The sequence below is a fragment of the Drosophila teissieri genome, chromosome 2L (genome assembly GCF_016746235.2).
Source record: "Drosophila teissieri strain GT53w chromosome 2L, Prin_Dtei_1.1, whole genome shotgun sequence".
Taxonomy (NCBI): domain Eukaryota; kingdom Metazoa; phylum Arthropoda; class Insecta; order Diptera; family Drosophilidae; genus Drosophila; species Drosophila teissieri.
In genome coordinates, this window is record NC_053029.1 from 6,089,062 (window position 1) to 6,108,381 (window position 19,320).

The window sequence follows — 19,320 nt, forward strand, 5'->3', positions numbered from 1 at the left end:
GTGGTTGGCAGGCACACCCCAAAAAAGGACACACACACACACATGGCACGGTGTCAGTGGCAATTTCGGTTTTTTGGCAACTGCACAGAGTCCTGGAGGGAAGTTCCCCCACTTCGAAGTGTCAGATGCAATGGAGTTTTAAATAAAATGTACTTGCAATAAATTTGCAGCAGCTCTATAGAAGTATATATATATTATCAGCATATGCTGGCAGCTCCTATTTTTTTGGCACGCCACAAGCCTCTTGTCCGATTTAAATATTTAATCTGATTTCATGTTTCAGTGCGTTTCATGGTAATTTACAATAAGTCTGCTGTTGAGTGAGTCAGTGCGCAAAGAAAGCAACAAAATTTCAAATGCATTTACAGCAGCTTTGCATTCAGAATATTTATGCATTCAAGTGACGTTCTGCACTTTAATTGGACTCACAATAATTACTTTAAGGCATCAGTTTGTCCACGTTTAAGCCAACTTGGGAGTAAGTTATTTCGGGCTTAATAATTGTGGTTTATAAAGCCTCTTAAAGATGCTCAAGTTAGCACACAACAACGCTGCCCACTCAGATAAACAACCGAAATTTATTTGATTTCAATTAAAACGCTATCTTTCAAATTATGCTGCTATTTGTAAACTAATTATGATAACTAATAGTAATTAGGCCATTTATTTATATTATCTATTATGTTAAAACCACATTTTTAGGACTTAGCTAAGCAATATTAAAAAGCATTACTTGTTGTAGTAGAACTGTAAATTTTACTAAGTAGTTAACTGAAAACCTTCTTAAGTACTCTTAAAAACCAAATGAATTAAAATTTAGGTAACACAGAAAGGAGGGCCTTACTCTCTAAGACATTCTTACTAACATACATTTTGGATTGGCATAATATTAAATAAAGAATATCCCCTACACTTCGCCATTGTCCACTTTCCGCATAAGTTCTATCATGCGATCGTTGAGTACAGTTTTCACATCATTGCCCCAAATGAAGTTGACGTGGTTGTACAGAGGATCGGGAAGGGGGTAATCGAGCACCACATTGGGCAGGATGTCGAGTAACCGAATCACATCCTTGTCGGATGTTAGGCGATCGTTTTTACTGTAGTACAGCGCCACCTTGCAGTCGACGTTAGTTAGTTTGTACTGTGGCGGAGTGTCGGCTCCGTGCCTTCTGCGATTCTCCCAGGCGCTGTAGTAATTGAACTTGAAGAACCCACCGCTGTGGATCTGCTGGCCAAAGTGCTCCAGGGACTTGAGCGATGATCCCGAGGTGGAGTGTCCCGTGAAGAGCGGAACGAGGCTGGAGTTGAATTGTGCGTTGTCCACGCCCATGAGCTCCATTATGAAGTAGGTGCAGGTGTTCTGGAAGGCGAAGCTGCAGATCTTGTGTATCAGACTGCGCCACACTTCGTTCTCCGGCGGAAACTCGTGAATTCCAAACGATCTGGCGAGTAACTGATAATGATAGGTTAATGATATTGTACAGATATCATGCATATTATAGTTAAATAAACTCACCACCAGTGGTCTCATGTACTTAACGAAAGTGAGAAGAATCGGTGAGTCGATGTAGTCCCAGAAAACAACCGGAGCCAGAGCCTGCATAAGTTTGATCTTCTTCATGTAGGCCGGTCGCTCACTGCCCATCACAAAGAAGGATGTGGTGCCCTGCGAGTGGCCCACATAGTGGATCTGCTCGAAGTCCTTGCTGCTCGCAAGGACGTAATCAATGGCGGCTGGCAGATCGTACATGCCGAGCTCATGGAAGGAGAAGTCCCAGAACTGCGGCTGGTAGCGATGGTATCGCTTGTGCTTACGTGAATACCGATTGCCCCTCGTGTTGAGCAGCCAAACATCGTAGCCCAGATCGCTGAGCAGAAAGCCCAAGGACCTTTTGGGTCCCAGTATCACATATGCCACCGAACTGTCCAGCAGACCATGTACCAACAACACCGGTTGTCCGCCGACTTGGGAATGCGATGAGCCGTAAGGACGAAGCCATCCTTCGCCTGGATCTTGTGGGTTTCCGCCGGATACCCATACTTCTTGATCAGATCCGGCTGGTTGGTTATTAAAATATATCATTTGAACTATATATGATAATTGTATGTGGTTACCGTGATCAGGTTGGCATCCTCCAATATGTTTTTGTCCACCTTAATCAAGTCGCCAAACGCGGTATCACAGAAAATGAAAAGGCAAATCAAACTGCCGAACCAGTACTTTAAGTGACAGCTTCTAAACATTTTGCCCTCCTGAAACTTAACTTTGATCACAGCTATTTGCAGCATGCACTTTGAAATGCAGGAATTAATTTAAGCCAACTAAATTGGCCAATCAATTGCTTTGGGCCGGATCTGATTGTGTTAATAGTGCATGTGGGAAATTGTTTTAAGTTGCCTTTAATCGGTTTGAGAAAGGTTTTATTGCTGCTTCCTTTTTTCAGACACTTTAGTTTACTCTCAAATTTAGTCTAGTTGCAATGCACAGTAAGTAAAAGTTTATTGGTTCCTTAATTAATTTAAATCGCTTTACATTTTATAGCAGTTTATTTAGTATCACGTATCTTTATCACAGGTATCTTTATTATTATTTATTACACACGCATATAGTTTTGAGTCCTTTTTTAAATATTAAAGTTTGTATTAACTACATTTTTAAATTTATATTTATTTTTCTATTTAATTTTGGTTTAATGTTTATCATATTTATTTTCCTATTTATTATTTTATTATTGGGATTCCAGTCCAATTAATGACAACAATTGTGCCATTTTATTCATAGTTCTTAATATAGTTCTAATATCCTTTCAAAGCCCTTTTAGACTTTATCCCACATATAATTTTGTATTTTTTCCCAATCCTTTTCGAAGTCCTGTCTGAGTAAACTTCCTGCAACTAATTGGCAGTCGTAAAGCTTTCAGAACTAGAACCACTTCCGTTGCGCGATCAATTGCCACTGAGCAATGGAATTTAGTCGTGTGCCATTTTTGATCAGAGCAGCTAATTTAAGTTGGCTAGATAGCGATGCTAGTTAGTCGCTCCCCTCCTTGACCCGATTAGATCTCACGTGAATCAGGGCAATCAATATGCATAAAATAGCAATCTCTCATTGTTTAGAATATATTAAACGAGTTTCCCCAGCACGGCGTGTGGAAATGGAAGTGGATATAACAACAGCTTGACAGTTGGATAAGGTCGTGTAAAATTGATGTGAAAGCTGAATAGCGCATTGCTAAACTGATAAGTCACACATAATTGTTAGCGATCATAGAATTTGAAGCTAACAAAGTTTGAGCGAAACCGGTTGCCAAGCTTTTGCTATAATTATTTAGCTAATACGCTCCTTAATTATTCGATTAAAATGGTTTAAATAAGTAAATAAGGCAATTCAATTAAATTCATTGGAAGTGACTTTAAGCGATAGCTTTTTTATTACACAAGTGGCTAGAGAAATTCTATTATTTTTTTTTTTAAATTATTGAATATATAATGGATTTTATGCAAATGCGTTTATTTAATATATTTGTTTTAATTAAGTTAATTGCGACTTGACGACTTCTACAAAAATGCGGAAAACACAGTTTATGAATTAAACTGTTAAATACTGAAAAGATGTAAAGACGAATGCTTTTATTTGACAATTCTTGTTTCATTCACATCATTTAAATATGAAAACATGGATTAGAATCGACTTGCAAACACACTAGTAATACTTTCGCCATCACTGTATAGGAAATATGGAGCTACTGATGCATAACTGCAAGCATTCGATGCCAGACTTGTTTCATTGCATCTTTGCCCCAGACCAGATCAAAGTGGTTGAAGGTTTCATCCGGGACGAGATACTTCTCCACCACATTGGCAACCTCTGGCAGAGCAATTCTACATCTTCCGGCGTAGCAAACCAATCGCCTTTGGAATAATAAACTGCCACCTTTGCCGGTAGTTCAACAATCCGTGGTCAAACTGCTGGAATTTCCCAGAGTTCCGCATCTGTACGTAGTGGAGCATCTGCTTGATGGATATATTTACATTCATGTAAATTTCGCAAAGTTATTGCTTGGCAGAAGCAAAATCAAATATAATTTATAATAATTAACTGATAAAAGCTTTACCCTTTATTGAAAAGAAATAAGAAATTGAAATAATATTGAAAATGTATTAATTATAATTTGCTTTTATTGGCTTTGATCATTTAAAAGTCGTCTTAATTTGTAATCAACAATAAATACCTAACTAGCCTAAATATAATATACTGTGAATAGCTAAATTATAACCATATTCCTATACCCCTTTAATAACTGAATTCTCATTATTTCGCATTATTTCCAACATCCGGTCCCACAAAAGTTCCCGCGCATCGATGCCCCAGATGAAGTCCAAGTGGTTGAACTCCTTGTCGTCCACCAGATATTTCTCCACCACATTCGGCAGCTTGCGGTACAGCATGTCCACATCCTCCGGCGGGGCCAGCCAATCGTTTTGGCCATAATACAGAGCCACCTTGGCCCGGACATTCTCCAGGTGGTAGGAGGGCGGCTCGATGGTGCCGTAGATCCAGTGGTTCCGGAGCCATCCGTGATCGTACTGCCGGAATCCTCCGGATCTGTTGAGCTGCCCAAAGTGCTGCATCTGCTTGGTGGAGGCTCCGGCCGGAGAATGACCCACGATCACCGGCAGCATGGTCTCGTTCAGCTGGAGCTTGTCGAAGCCGGTGGTCAGGAAGATGACGTTCGAACAGATCTCCTTCGTAATGGTGGTCTCGTCGCAGATGATGCGGTTGAACATGCTGATGAACTCATTCTTGGGCAGAAACTCGTGCACGCCAATCAGCTTGAGCACCAACTGAAATAATAATAAGAAAATAATATAAGTATACATGGAACAGTTTAAGGAAACGAGATGGAGGAGAAAGATGTTTTGCACTGTATATCACTGTATTAAAAAGTGTTTGCCAATGCGAAAACGCTCTTTGCAAGGATGGGATAAGTAGGATGGGGTAACTTACGCTCACCGATAGGTGCCACTCGGCCAGGAAGTTGACCACCGGACTGCGGCAGTGCTTTAGAAACGCCACTGGGGCCAATCCCTGCATCAGAATGATCTTGTCCATGTACTCGGGCTTCTCGCTGGCCATGATCCAGAACACCACGGTGCCCTGGGAGTGGCCAATGTAGTGCAGTTGGCTGACTTCCGTGGCATTGAGGATGTAGTCTATGGTGGCGGGTATATCGTGCTTCCCCATCTCATGGAATGTAAAGTCCCAGAACTTGGCATGGTGTGTGCTGTACTTAACGTGCCTTCTCGAGTACGTATTGCCCCGGACATTGGCCATCCAGACATCGTACCCCTGATCGTAGAGCAGGTAACCTTTGGAACAGAGCAACGCAATCAGCATGGGACATGCGGAGATAGCCTATGATCTTACCGAGTCCCTTGTTCGGTCCCATCATCACCCAGGTGGCCGAGCTATCCAGTAGTCCGTGCACCAGAAGCACCGGAGTTGCTCCCGGTCTAGCGATCCTGTGCAGGGTGAGGATGTATCCATCGTCCGTCTGCAAGGTGTGATTCTCCGCCGGGTAGCCGTACTTCTTTATCAGATTATACTGCAAAAGGAAAACAAAAAATTATAACACCTTTCATTTCAAGAAGAATGTATCTGTATCTAATGCATTTTGTATCCATTTCAGTTCTATTTTAATTAAAAAACAATAGCAATGCCCACATATGATTCATGTTTTTGATTTAGTTCGGGTATATATTGCACTCTTCAAGTAGATTATAATAGTATTTATTTTATCGTGATATATACATAAATTTCATTAGCAGGAAATGACTAACACATTTGTTAAGAACAAATCAAATTGTATAAGTGTATGAATCTATACCCACACTTTAATTTAATGATTACATCTGTCTGTCAATTTTCACTAAGCAAATTATTTTTCTTAATAATTAGGGAAAGGTAATAAAACCAAAGCTCTCTACGCAAACGTAACACCGCAATATTAGTACGATGACCACATGTGACTAACATTTTAAGCAAATCGGTTAACACTTTTCAGCAGTATGTTTGTAATACTACTACTGACATTTTACAGGTGTTAGCCTTTACTGGCACTAACTTACCGTATTTAAATGTGAATCCTCCTGAATATTGGGATCCACATCGTTCTCCAGCCGCACATTGCTGTCCACCGCCACGGATCTGCCCAAGAAGGTCGGCGTCTTGAAGTTAACGTTGAAGAGGGTTATGTCTCCGAGGGATAGTGATATGCCCTCGACGAGGCCCGAGTGCAGTAGGCACAGAGTAAGGGCCACAATTGGCACTTTTGCCGACATTATTTCAGCAGTTTTACGACTGAGCTCAGCGTGTATACAATTATAGAATAGATAGATGTAGGGTCTATGGGCTCTGCGGATGCGATCGGTGCGAGGCACAATTGTTGACTGATGGCAGTCCCGATTGACGGCAACAAAGAAACCTTCTGTGAACGCGAGAAATTCGACACTTGCCCACACGACATATATTCGAACAATCAGCACTCGTCCAATACTTTCGAGGGAATTGATTCACTGGGGCACAGTGTTAGTAGCTGAACCCGCCGATAACCTGACTGCCTTCGTCACTGGCCACCGAATGGATGATAAGCCGTGAGTCCGGCTCGCAATGGTCTTGACTTTGGAACCACTTACGCACGAGATGTCAATTCCGCCGGCCCCCAGCGGCAACTGAAGAAGATGTTTTGTCGTTATACCGATTTTGATTTCGATTCCATAGCCCCAAGGGGATCCACCTTGGCAACATTCGCTCGGCGCGGTAAACAAACAATCCAACATGTTGCCAGGCCAATTGATTCGCCCAAACTCAGCTCAGCTCAGCTCTTCAACTCAACGCCAACTCAACGCTCCCCATGAAAAAATAGCAACTGGTTGTTGCTCTGCTCAGCCGGAAAGAGAAAAATGTGAAAAATTATTAATTACAACCACGCGTTCTGGAAACAGTGATTCATTGCTGGTTCATTTTCCAGATGCATGCAATACAAAAAAAAACACAAACTAAGTAGTATCTTTTTCAGATTAGCACCCCTTGATCCCAAGTTGTAATCTTCAAAAAATAAGTTCTGTCAAGATTAGCACTGATTTAAAACTAATCAAAGTCCAGCACTGAGAATATAACTAAAAACCATCAATTAAACTATCAACGCAATGCAAAGTTTTTCATCTGGCTTAGCAGACCTTCAAATAAATTACGTGAGTTGGAAAGCCCACAACCACTTTCCTTGATCCCCGGCACACTCAATTATATTGATAAGTCATTAGTTACGTTAGTTTATTAGAATACAAGTAAATCTTTATTGTAAACTAAGATTTCAAGCTAGCTTGAACTAGAGAACCAATAAACACATTTTTTTATGTGGCATTTCAATGATGGGACACTCGTCTAAATAGTTTATATGCGTTATATATCCGTTACCTTAACTTCAAAAGTTAAGTGCTCTTGCGTAAATCAAAATAAATTTATTGAAAAAATTCTAGTTTCCCTGGTATTGGTTTTGATATCAAGCATGTTAAGTGATTGCTAATGAAGGTTTCATTTTGCAAACTATGGAAAAACGACACATTCACTATTGAATAATAAGCTTAAACAACAGAACTGACTTAAAAAAGGTATGCGGCCTTAATAAATAAATTTACATCAATTTACACATGGCTTAAAATTATTATTTGTGTAAAGTAGCATGCACATTTTTCAAAAAAACTTGAATAAATTACCAAAAATTATATATGAATACATGACTGTAAATTAAATATTTTTACATTTTTATATTGCTTAATAATATTTAAATCTTGTTAACATCAAAATCCCCACACATTTTTAAAACTCGTTTAGCTTCTTTTATTTATAAATATTTAAATAAGCGGCGCAGCCAGTTGAATTATTCAAATTAGTGCACAATTTTTGAAAAATATTAACCAGTTGTGCTTTGAATTTTTCATTCTTGTTCATAAGCCACTAAATAATAACCTTCCACACAGCGAACCCGAAGTTTTTGGTCAACAAGTTACTCATTCGCATACCGCCGGCAGCAAAATAAGCGATTACCTATTAATTATTTACCGATCAAAGTGCAATCAACGACGCCAGACGGGGGAATATGAGTGTTATTTTTGCTATTTATACACATTTATGAATTTTATCGCACTTGAGCGGAGGGCGTGGCAAGGGCACGATAACCGAATCCAAATCGGACACACGAAATGAAATTAATTTTAGAAATTTCGTATTTGCGAGAGGTAAACAAACATAAATGCTGTGATAGAGATGAATTGGGGAATCTCTGCTTATCTCGCTGACCATTTGCGGGAGTTGAGTTAAGTAGCAACGAGTGTTATTCAATTACCAAGTGTAGCTCATTCTGCATTTAACGAGCAAGTAAACACGCACTCGCACACAGTGGCAGGTAGTCACACAGATACTACACACACTGAAAGCATTGCATGCACTCGCAGAAAATAAAATTTTATTCTTTGGTATATTAAAATATAAAACGAATAATTAACGAGTATTACATCATACAATCAACGCAACACACAACCAAAATTGATTAATAGTTACTGATTAAAATTAAAATATTTGTAATATTAAGAATTTATTTTAAATAAAATAAAACATTTTTCGTTGCTGCCTAGTTGCTTTTACTGTTTCTTTGTTTTCCTTGCTGTTGAGTTTTTCTCAGTGTATCTACGCAGATACAGCTACATTTGCGGCGACAGCTACGCACTTACTTGCTATGCAAATCAGAGCGAACAATGCGCAGTTCATTAAATGGATTGCCGAGCATAAATGTATAAATTTATGCATGTTATTATCGCCCCACCCCGCCCCTTCAACTCGCCAGCAATCGGGCATTTGCAATGTCAGCTACAAACTGCATTATCATATGAAAAGCAATACGACTCAAAACTCAAAACTCGTTTTGTTTCGGCAACATTTTGCAGCTGGCAACATGCTGCCCATCACTAATCGAGATTTTGACCAATTCAATGACTTTTGAAGTCCATTTTCACATTATTCATTGGGCAGTTAGTTAGATTTTTCTGGATGCAAATATTGCAATTCCCTTGCGAACACCACAAATTCATGGTATTTTCAGCCATATTAATTTTCCGCTTGGGCATTTGAATCACTCACCACAAGCTGCCAGCGATTTAACTGCCACAAACTGACGCCGATTGACTTGAAAAGTTATATTCAAACTTTTATTAGTTCCCAAAGTTGGCGTAGAAACTCAGAAAATCAATTGAAATCCCATCACAAATATTATTCGAAAACGATGTGAAAGTGAGTCAGCAAAACTATTTATTGAAGATAATGTCTATCTAAATATTTGGGAAAAACCTAATGCGATTAGAAAATAAATGATTATTTAAGTGGGTTAGGCAGTCAGTTTGCTTCTTCTCATACAACATCGCAAATTAAAATAGTTTCTTTTGCTACCTAAAATTTTAAATTACATAAGATATTAGATTATCTCCGACCACCTTATCTTGAATTTTTCAGACAAAATGCCTAACTTGCTCTCAAATATGCCATTTCTGTGGCGTACATTGTATTAAAAAGACTTTCACTTTGCCTGTGGCAACAAGTTGAATTCCTTTGCCGCAATGCTAAATACTTTAACTTCAAAAGAGCCCCCGAAAATACCAGGAAAGCACACACAAGAAATCTGTTGAAGCATTGAAACTGCGACCTACTAAACACTTCGCATCGAAAGGGGGGCGAAATCAATGTGCAAATCTCAAAGGATGCGGGCGTTTTGGGACCTCTGCGAATGGGGTGGATGGATGGGTACGAAGGGTATGCTGGATATGCTGTGTATGATGGGGAATTCCCTCGCCAGAAGACAAATTTCGCAAATACCCGCTTGCGAGGCTGAGCCCGTAAGTGCTCAGTGTGTCAATGTGGCAAATGTATCTGTATCTGTATCTGGCATCGGTGTATCTTCTTGTATCTGCACCTCAGTGCTAACCCCCCGAAACACGTACGTACTTCGCAGTACTCAGCTCGTTGCTCGGATCAATTTCCAGAACAAGATTTATGCGCTCGCCAAAAAGGGGCCCATAAAATATTTATTGTTTTCAAGTTGCTGGGCCATGATAAGCGGCTGAAAAGGCAGCACCATACGCACGATAAGTGAGGGCTGGCTCAAGGATAGCAGAACAAAGAGCAACAGGATCAATCCTTATCCTCATCCTGTAATGCGATACCCGTTCGATTGGCAAAAGAAGGGGGCTTGATATATTACCTTTAAATAGAAATGTATTTTCATGTCGAGCAAGAAATTAAAATGAGAACGGCGTATGAAAGAGGGCTCAGAAAACTATTTCAGTTTATTTCAATTTAATATTTTAGTGCAAACACATCGATTTAAATAAATAAATAAATCCTTTAGATAAAAAGTGTATCTATCTAGCTTAATCTAAATGACTATAATAATACATGCATTTAACAAGAAGATGAATTAATTAATATAAAATTTAAGCCTTAAAGACATCAAAGACCAGAATGTATATCGTGTATCCAATTTTTTCGCACATTTGCGCACGTAACATTCAAATACATTTAATTCCATGCGTCTGAGCTTAACCCTTCAGTGGCCGCAACATCTGCAGCGATTTATGCCAATAATTAACTGTCAACTGCAGGCACCACTGTAGTCACACGTCGGAATTTCCCGCTTTTCCATTTCCCTCCTGCTAAGCGACACCTTGAGGGATCAGCAGTCCTACACTGGAAATTATAGGCAATTCTGCCGGCTGCCCCTGGAAATGTGAGAAATGAAAAATGTAAATAAATTTTGACGATTGTTTGGCGGCAGGGAGGCAGGGTGATTTATAAAAATGTGCGAGAAAAATGATTTTTGCACGCCTCAGGGCCGCTGACAGGCCCAAACATCAGCCATCATCCACTGCCGCTCCTCCCAGCTGCCAAAGTCATTAACTCGACAAACCGCCAACGTCAGCCGAGCAGCTAGAGATGGCACACATATCAATATATTAAAGAACTTATAAGGAATTTAAAGGTGTATGACAATGATCAATATTGCAACTATCCCTACATATATGAAACTATAGGCAGGAGCCATACCAATATATCTTAATAAATTATAGGGGATTTTAATGTTTCTATTAAATAAATGAAAATAGAGATGGAATACATTTCAATATATCTAAGGAAAAAATGTACATTGGATATTAAGGTATTCAACAATAATCCATATTGTACTTATCCCCAGATATATCTAGATGATTCTGTAAGGATGTGTTTATAAAGTAATTATATTAATGTTTATATACAGAACCATCTGACTTATATTCTGCTATCTGCAGTATTCTCTGTACAAAAAATATTCGTACTATACCATTTAGTTTAAAAAAAAGGTTATTTGGCAGTATCTGATTTTAAACTATTAATTATTTGAAATATATATTAATCTTTGAAGCATTTTAAAAAAACATTTAAAATTGGCCACTTATAAGAAACTGTTCTAAGATCTGTACATGTTTATGGAAATTAGTTTGTTGTACCATATCGATACTACAGTACTATAACTACTGCCCATCTCCAGATGCGCAGCGGCAGCGACGTCGGCAGAGGCGAGTTATGTGTAAGTGGAGCGGAAGTGCACCCTCACACACACACACACACACGCACACAGTGGGCGTACTGTAAAGGGGCGGGGCAGAGCTGAGGTGAAGAAGTGAAGTGAAGGCAACTCGAAAAATGTTAAGGCATTCGTTATGTCAACAAGCAACAATGAGCAAGTGGGAGTGGAACGGGGAGGAGGAGGATAAGGAGGAGCAGGAGGATGGAAGGGAGATCCTTGTTAGGCACATTACATCACTCATTTCGAGGCAGCCTGTGCGGCTGTCCTTGCGAAAGTGCTTGTGTTTGTGATTGTAAGTCGGGAGTTTCCTAACGACCAAGTTGCCTCTGCCCCGGTATCCTTTTTTAATGAAGTGCAGCTCCTGTTTTCACCATCGCCATCAGACCCACTTCCTTTCTTCCATGCAGCTTGCAATTGCAGCCAAGCGACAAATGCTGCGCATTCCCATTTGTGGTGGAGCACCCGGCGAACTCGGGGAACCGAGAAAACCCGGAGATGTGGAGGAGAGGAGTCGCGGGATCCCAGGATCTGGAACTCCGTCGGCTCTGTGGCCTTTTCTGCTTTGTGGCACGTTCACGATTCCTGTTTGCGTTTTGTTTTTCTGCCTTTTGCCGTTAAAGGTATACAAATCTCTCGCTTCGGTGAATCCCAAGTGGAAAATGCGTTAATTGGGCATTAAATGGAAAATTCTTAGACGGGGTCTATTTTTTCGGCTGTGTTTCTCGTGTTTTTAAACCATTTTTCAGATGGTTTCTATTTTTTCGGCTTTGTTTCTCATGTTTACGAACCATTTTTCAGATCGCATTTGCTTGTAAGGGACTGTTATGAATTATATAGTATAGAACTTTGGCTTGTGACTTTCATTCCCCTCTATAAATCGCTTCAATAATAAGTTTAAAGTTAGTTGCACTAGCATGGCAGTAAATTCCCAGCCCAGACAGCTCCGTTGCTCCACCTGTGCCACCTGCTGGTTCAATCAACTAATAAACTTCCCCCAGCCGACGGCGACTGCAAAGTGATTATTGATTTAATTACACATCAAAGCAGCGAAGAAGATCATGGAGTAAAGATGGCTGGGTGGTGGATGGTGGATGGCGTTGGGAGTTGGCTATAATGGTACTATAGGGAAGAGGTACGTCATCATCGCCGGGAACCAGGAAGCAGAAAACAGGAAGCGGAAAGCGGGAACCAAGAACTCGGCTGCTGTCGTCACTATGCCAAAGTAATAAAATGCTAATGAATTAATTTTCGCAGGAACCTTGCAATAAAGTCGAGTCCCCCTGCCACTTTGCCGCCCTTAACTGCTTCTGATATTTAACATTTACTTTGGCCCAAAGACATGCCGGCGAGTGCATTAAATTTAACGAACTCCTATTAGCCGGGGCTCCAAAATGAATTATGCATTTAATATTATTATTAAACATTTTCGTAGCCCATCAAAGACGGCTGCAAATATTTGATGTTGTTAAATTTTAATCATCTCCCAGCCCCTGTTTACACGAGGGAGCCATTCAAATTGGAAACGCTTCCTAAATAGTTGCATTAAACAAATAATTCGGATGGCAGAAGGAGTCGGAAGTAGGCAAAAGCAATTTCCTAGTCACAGATTTGAATTTGTTTGTCGAAGCGGTGCGGCATAAAATCGTTTGCCAAATGCCAAAGCGCCCAGATACAGATGCGGTATCTGTGAGATACGGTATCTGCTAGATACATTCGGCTAATGAAATGCACGCTCCACTCCGCCCTGCCCATTCCCCCATCCCCCTCCGGAAAACTGGGCAAATAATCAACTACGGAGCGGGAACAACAATAAGGACCACAGTCGAACCGAGCTGCCTAGGAGCTCGTAAAAAAACTCACCACACGATAAAAATCAAAGGGAAATATCTGCCAACTTGAATTCAATAGAAAGGCCAAAGAACTAGACTCGACCGTAGGATACCCAGTCTTGTTTGCGTTCATATAATACTAATATGTATGTACGTATAAATTTACTTAATAAGTAATGTTAAATGCAATCGCAATTATGCTGAATATAACATTTAAAAATTCAAACATGACTATAAATTGTCATTTTAAGTTTCTTAATCATATTTTACTAACTAAACTAAAGGAACTAAAGGAAAGTAAAGCAATAAATATGACACTTGTGTTATACGAGTATTTTTTATGATACATAGCTTTCTATAGATTATAGCTGTGGAATGGCCTAATCTACCCATTCAATTTCCGGAATACCCTAGAGGAGAGCCCGCCTCTGCTGACCGCAGAGCAAAACTTTTTGCGTCAGATTTATGCGGCAATATTTTGCTTTGAAATCGCTTCGTGGCCAACACGCAGTGCCACCCACCGCCCAACCACCCAACACCCACTGGAGCACAAAGACAAACACAAATACAACCTGTGGCATTCATTCGCCTGCCTGAGTTTCGGTTAAACGAGAGTTCTATTTACATTTTGCGCTCGAACGCATTTCATCTTTATCTTTTATGGCAAGCCAAATGGAATCGAGGGGATGAGCATCTAAATTTTAAATTGAAAATTGATTTTCCCCCCTGCTCGAGTGTTCGCAATTCCTTGCTGTTTGTCTAGCATTTGATTTTTTCCATCTAACTGCCCGCGTTGGTCAGTTTTTTACGATTGATTCTGGAGTTTGGGTATTGGAACCATTTGCCCAACAAAAGTGCGCCTCAGTGACTTTCGATTCCATATTCAAGGATTGCCCATTCTGATTGATTTTTTCTGGTATCGTACATAAATATGGAAAATCCAAAGGAAATGATATACCCAATTGAGGTGGCCTTTGCTTAGAAACAGATTGGGTTTCTTATCTGATTTCGGATAGCAATCCGAGTATTTTTATATGCATAAAAGCATCAATATGAAGGGTTTTTCTGTGCACTTTTTGATGATTTTCTTGCATCGTTTAATAGTAAACAGAATTTAACATATTTTAAAAAAACATGGGTTTTTATTACTGTCAAGGTATTATTTTGTGCTATTAGTCGCATAAAGTGGAATGTAAAATATCATGGGCCCATCAGGTATATAATTAATCTTTTTTTGGTTTTATTTGCCTAGCTGTGAGTTATTAATTTATATTTTTTTTTCGTTTTTTGTCCACTTTATCAACTTAAGATCCCATTCTAGAGGCATTCCTTCAGTCTCTACCCAAGGTAAGTTAACTTTTTCCAACCCCCTCGGCAAATTCTTCGAGCGAGCTTATTGATTTTCTGTGGCTCTTATCTAAATTTGCTGTAACAGTTAGCGGGTAAATGTGAAATATTATTAAGACAAATATACACGGGGGGAGTGAAGGAACTTCGGGACTTTGGCTCATGGAAGGCGGTCATAAGCCTATGAAAACGTTCTTATTAGATCCCTGCACGCGCCCCAAAAGAAAAGTGAGGGAAAAGCGAGGGGGTCGCCGACAGTTTCGCGTGTGTTTGCACTTTTCCGGCCGGTTTTCCAGCTTTTCCTTTGGGGGGGTTGTTGGTGTATTGTGTTAAAGAAATTGATAGCCGGCGACAAATCATACCTTGAGAGGAGGTCGTAGAACTGGGGCTGCACTTGGTCTATGTTTGTGGTGGTATTTTTTGGGGTAGCTTGTGGCTCCACGGATTATTTTGGGCCATAATGTGGTGTTGCTGCGTTGTTGTTGCACAATTTGCCGGCCTGCTAATAAAATTTGATAAGCCAAAGTGGAGCAGAGCGACGCGCCGAGAAAGGAGACGAGTCAAATAAAATGTTTACCCGGTGCACGCAAATTGGGGATAAATTTTATGTAATGCAGGGGGAGTGACACCCAGACTATCAGACAACCATCCACCCCAGATTCACTCAGATTCACCCTGGCACTGCCCCCAAAAAAACCAGCCGGCAATTGCAAAGTTAATTTGCGCATAAAAATGTTGCCAGGGGAGTCATCTCTGGCCTCCTTCGAGGATTAGCCATAAAAGTGGTCTCGCAGTTTCAGTTCTTTTTTTTTGTTGTTTTTAGCCCGGCCCTTTGATTTATGCCAATGTGTTTTGATTTGCGCCATTTCATTCTATTCTATTTGATGATACCCTGGCCATTACCATTTTCGGCTTGATGCATGCGAAATGCATTTTTGATGACAGTTAATGGAGTTTTTACTGTCTCCCAACGTGGACTTTATGTGGCAGTGGGGGCATTTTTCGGGTGGGGGACTCGCCAAATTTCCATTCCCTGCGCTGACTTGGCACATTTTTTGATGTTGGCTTTTGGTTTTTGGGCGCAGTGCAAATGATTCCGGGGTTGGTTGGTTTTATCGAGGGAATGGGATTGGGAATGGGATTGGAGGCCAGACAGACCAACTTTCGGAACGTTTTTATATGGTCTGGATGGTTTATAAGGATTTCTTACATTTATGGGTGTATAAAATATACAAATTTGCCAGCTAACAACGTTGTTAAAGGCCTCGTGCTTTCCCTTAAAGGCCTGAAATTCACAGAGCAAAATATGCAAAATGGAAATTATAAAGTGGAATGGGACAGCATTTAAACTCTTCGTTTTTTCAAGTAATTTAGCCTTTTAAGTTTAAACTTGAAACCTTTTCTTAGATTATTATTTATTAAAACCCCTAAATAAAATATCCAAAACCTGTTATGTCAATTTGAACACTTATAAACTACGTATGTACATATTTATTTTTCCAATTAAACATTACAATCACATTCAACCATAAGCGAAAATTCCATATGCACATAGCAGAGATTTGCCCCCATTAGGCGATCCTATTGCCTCTTTTGGGCTTCCTGGCCGAGGCCGAGTCAAATGTAAAGTCATGCCAAATATTTGCGCACACAAAGCGACAAAGTCGGGGCCGAACAGCAAAAAGGACATCGTGTGGGCAAACACACTTACACACCCACACACGAATCGACAAACGCCCAACCAGCCAAAACCACCCAACCCACCCACTCACGCATCTGCATAGCAAACAAAAAGGAAAGTCTGCAAGGGGAGTGGCGGGTATGAAGATGGAGAACGGGCGGCGGAAGCGGAGCAAGGACACTTAAATGCTGCTCAAAATTGGATTTGGGGCAGCCTAGAGAAGTGGTGGAGCACCCATCCCCACCAACAGACAAATGCTGATAAACATTTTTATAGTTAGGCTCGAGTTTGCCACAAGTCATGGCTCATCCTTTTTGGCCCTGAAAGGATATTTGCCTTCGCCGCCTGATTCCCCAGCTGCACATTAAAGCCCTGCAAAGGAGCTGGAGTGGTAGAGGTCCTTGAAGGCTGTGTCGCTGTTTATGCTTATTTAAAAAAGTGGCGTCGCCTCCCAGTTTTGATTTGATAAAGCAAAAGAAAAGCAAAAGAACAGCAAAGAACAGCAAATGATAAGGAGGCCCAAGGGAACATGAGTTATCCAATACGCGGATACCCTTTCAAAGGATTAGAATATATACAAGTAAAGTCCTTGACGTGAGCGATATATTGGGACAGTCTTGGGTACTAAACATAACATAATTATTTAAAAATAAAAAAGAAAATGCATCTTTCTTTTAAATGGATTGTTTTATCATTAAACGAGAAAGGAAAGTGACAACCAGGTAGTGTAGTAAATCGGATGGACGTATGTGGTGGAACAGCAAGGAGTCGCAAAGTGGAGTGAGTAGGTGAGCCGACTGATAAAAAATCGTTTATGCAAGTCACATACGCACGAAGCTTTTAATAATAAAAACAACGAGCTTCTGTAATACGAAAACAAAGTAAGCAACCAAGCGTGCGTGTGAATGTCTTTATGCCACGGAAATTGTGGTGAAAAGGAGGATTCACTGCATCCAAGGAATATTCAACTTATTGCCCAAAAAGAAATCAATGCCGTATCCTCAAGTTGTTTAGCCTATACATATAAAACATAGTAACTTATGCAGTATTTTACAAACCAAGTTAAGACGACTAACCTTCAATACAAAGAATATAACTGGGCTTTCATATAAATTCTATTTTAATCGTAAATTCGCATTTATTGGCAGTACAAGTTTAACAAAATGATGAATGTGTATGGTGAATGAAAACATAACTGAGTAATATAAATCAAGATAATGATTAAATATATAAAAATACGTATAAAATACGTTTAACCAATGATGTGGTAAGCCAATAATTTGAATAAATCTTTGACTAATAGCTAAAAATATGCACCAGATACGAGCCTCTGATCCAATCAGGAAAAGATTATTCTAAAGAGTTCCTTCAGCTGAACGGATGCACTGCAACTGGAACCGCAGAGGACTACATCCGCATAGATCTGATGCTCGCGACTGTATGTGAGGTTCTTGATGGAGGTGAATTTCGGCTGAACAACCCGCTGGAAGAGGTCTTCCTTGCGCTGCGCGTAGCAGAGCTCACCGCACGGACACCTGGGAGCCTCACAAATCAGGTCGATGAGCACAGCGGGCACAGAGCCTGCCGGCAAAGGCAGCTTATGTTTATCCACAGCCCGGGCTGCCAGAAGCCACAGAGGTTGCGGGGAGTTGGAGGCCACCTTTTGCTGAGACATCTGTTGCGCGGCATCTGCATTAAATTCCTTGAAGCAATTGCCCCACACATCCAACAGGTCGATCCGTAGATCCTCGACGGCAGAGGGCAGGGACTCCAGTTTGTTGCTGCACACGTAGAGTTTTCGCAGTGCGTGCAACCGGCGAATGGCAAAGGGCAGCCGACTGAGCAGGTTGTTGTTCAGGTTTAGCGATACGAGGGCCTGGAACTTAACCAGCGGCGGAGGAAAATAGGTCAGCCCGTTGCCGGAGAGATCCAGCTCGCCGAGCGACTGACTCAGCTTAGTGCCCCGCAGCCAGCACCAGTCATTCTGCTCACCCAGCAAGTTGCTGCCCAGGTGCAGCGAGGTGAGCGCAAGGCGACCCAGCTCCATGGGAATCTAAAAAGCAACATAAAGCATAACTTAGTTCCAGCCACGATGATAACTTATTGGTCTATCCACCTTGGTCAGCTTGTTACCGCTGACATCCAGCTTTGTGAGGTTGCGCAGGGTGCATATCTCGAAGCTCAGCTTCACCAGCTGGCTGTTGTTGATGGTCAGCGACTTGAGGGTGCGCGGAAATCCCTTGATGGGATACTCGCTGCGCTTGCTGATTACCATGCGCACCTGGGGCTGTGCCTTCTGCGGAATTGCCGTGGCGGCGGCGATGTTCAGTCTCAAATTGATGGCGTCCTTGCCATCCATGCCCAGCTTGAGGGTCTGCAGGAATCCTTTCAGCTGGATGGGATCGCACTTGATCAGCAGGTTATCTGGCGGCTGTAGGAAGCCAATGGTGGCCTTCCCATCCAGCACAAACTTGGTGTGCACGGCGTGAATGTTATCCTTTACCTTGTAGCGATTCCCAGTCTTGTTTTGCCCGCTGAAGAGCACCATTTCCAGCTCCTTCTTCGTGTTCCCATTCGCATCTCTGGCGCTCTGCTTATAGCCGATGGCCAGTGTGGATTTCACGGCACGCGGCGTCTTGTTCGCCTGAGTGCTGCGATTCACCACCTGAACCTCGCACAAAATTTTCATGGCGAGGCAGTGTTTAGAGAATAAACAAAAAAAAACCCGCTAAATAAAACAAAACATTTGTGTTGGTCTCAAGAGTTGCCACCTGGTGTCTAGGACAGC

General features: G+C 41.0%; 3 protein-coding genes across 4 annotated transcripts; all 3 read right to left on the bottom strand.

Moving 5' to 3' along the window:
* Positions 1-710: 710 nt before the first annotated feature.
* On the bottom strand, positions 711-2,631 carry LOC122626165 (lipase 1). The gene is given in 4 exon segments (XM_043806319.1): positions 711-1,456; positions 1,520-1,968; positions 1,971-2,061; positions 2,119-2,631. Coding segments are annotated over 4 exon segments (1,263 nt in total). The 5' UTR covers positions 2,293-2,631; the 3' UTR covers positions 711-907.
* Positions 2,632-4,164: 1,533 nt separating this feature from the next.
* Positions 4,165-6,566, bottom strand: LOC122622059 (lipase 3-like). Of its 2 annotated transcripts, none has more exons than XM_043800219.1 (4): positions 6,133-6,566; positions 5,432-5,609; positions 5,018-5,373; positions 4,165-4,848 (listed from the first exon to the last, which is right to left on the bottom strand). In XM_043800219.1, the coding sequence occupies exons 1-4, from the start codon at positions 6,343-6,345 to the stop codon at positions 4,288-4,290; spliced, it is 1,308 nt and encodes a 435-aa protein (XP_043656154.1). In that variant the 5' UTR covers positions 6,346-6,566; the 3' UTR covers positions 4,165-4,287. The 2 variants fall into 2 exon arrangements, with proteins under 2 accessions (XP_043656154.1, XP_043656146.1); XM_043800211.1 differs by having other exon boundaries at positions 5,012-5,373; positions 6,133-6,554.
* Positions 6,567-17,645: 11,079 nt separating this feature from the next.
* Positions 17,646-19,309, bottom strand: LOC122625953 (leucine-rich repeat protein 1). The gene is made up of 2 exons (XM_043806024.1): positions 18,649-19,309; positions 17,646-18,585 (listed from the first exon to the last, which is right to left on the bottom strand). Exons 1-2 carry the CDS (start codon positions 19,219-19,221, stop codon positions 17,872-17,874), a joined length of 1,287 nt encoding a protein of 428 aa, XP_043661959.1. The 5' UTR covers positions 19,222-19,309; the 3' UTR covers positions 17,646-17,871.
* Between the last annotated feature and the right edge of the window lie 11 nt (positions 19,310-19,320).

Excerpts from the sequence above, each read along its gene's own strand:
- LOC122622059 (XM_043800211.1), bottom strand. The coding sequence starts at position 6,345 with ATGTCGGCAAAAGTGCCAATTGTGGCCCTTACTCTGTGCCTACTGCAC. Across the intron at positions 5,610-6,132 it reads AGGATTCACATTTAAATACG|TATAATCTGATAAAGAAGTA; the intron begins GTAAGTTAGTGC and ends TTCCTTTTGCAG. Across the intron at positions 5,374-5,431 it reads GGGACCGAACAAGGGACTCG|GTTACCTGCTCTACGATCAG; the intron begins GTAAGATCATAG and ends TCTGTTCCAAAG.
- LOC122625953 (XM_043806024.1), bottom strand. The coding sequence starts at position 19,221 with ATGAAAATTTTGTGCGAGGTTCAGGTGGTGAATCGCAGCACTCAGGCG. Across the intron at positions 18,586-18,648 it reads GCGGTAACAAGCTGACCAAG|ATTCCCATGGAGCTGGGTCG; the intron begins GTGGATAGACCA and ends GTTGCTTTTTAG.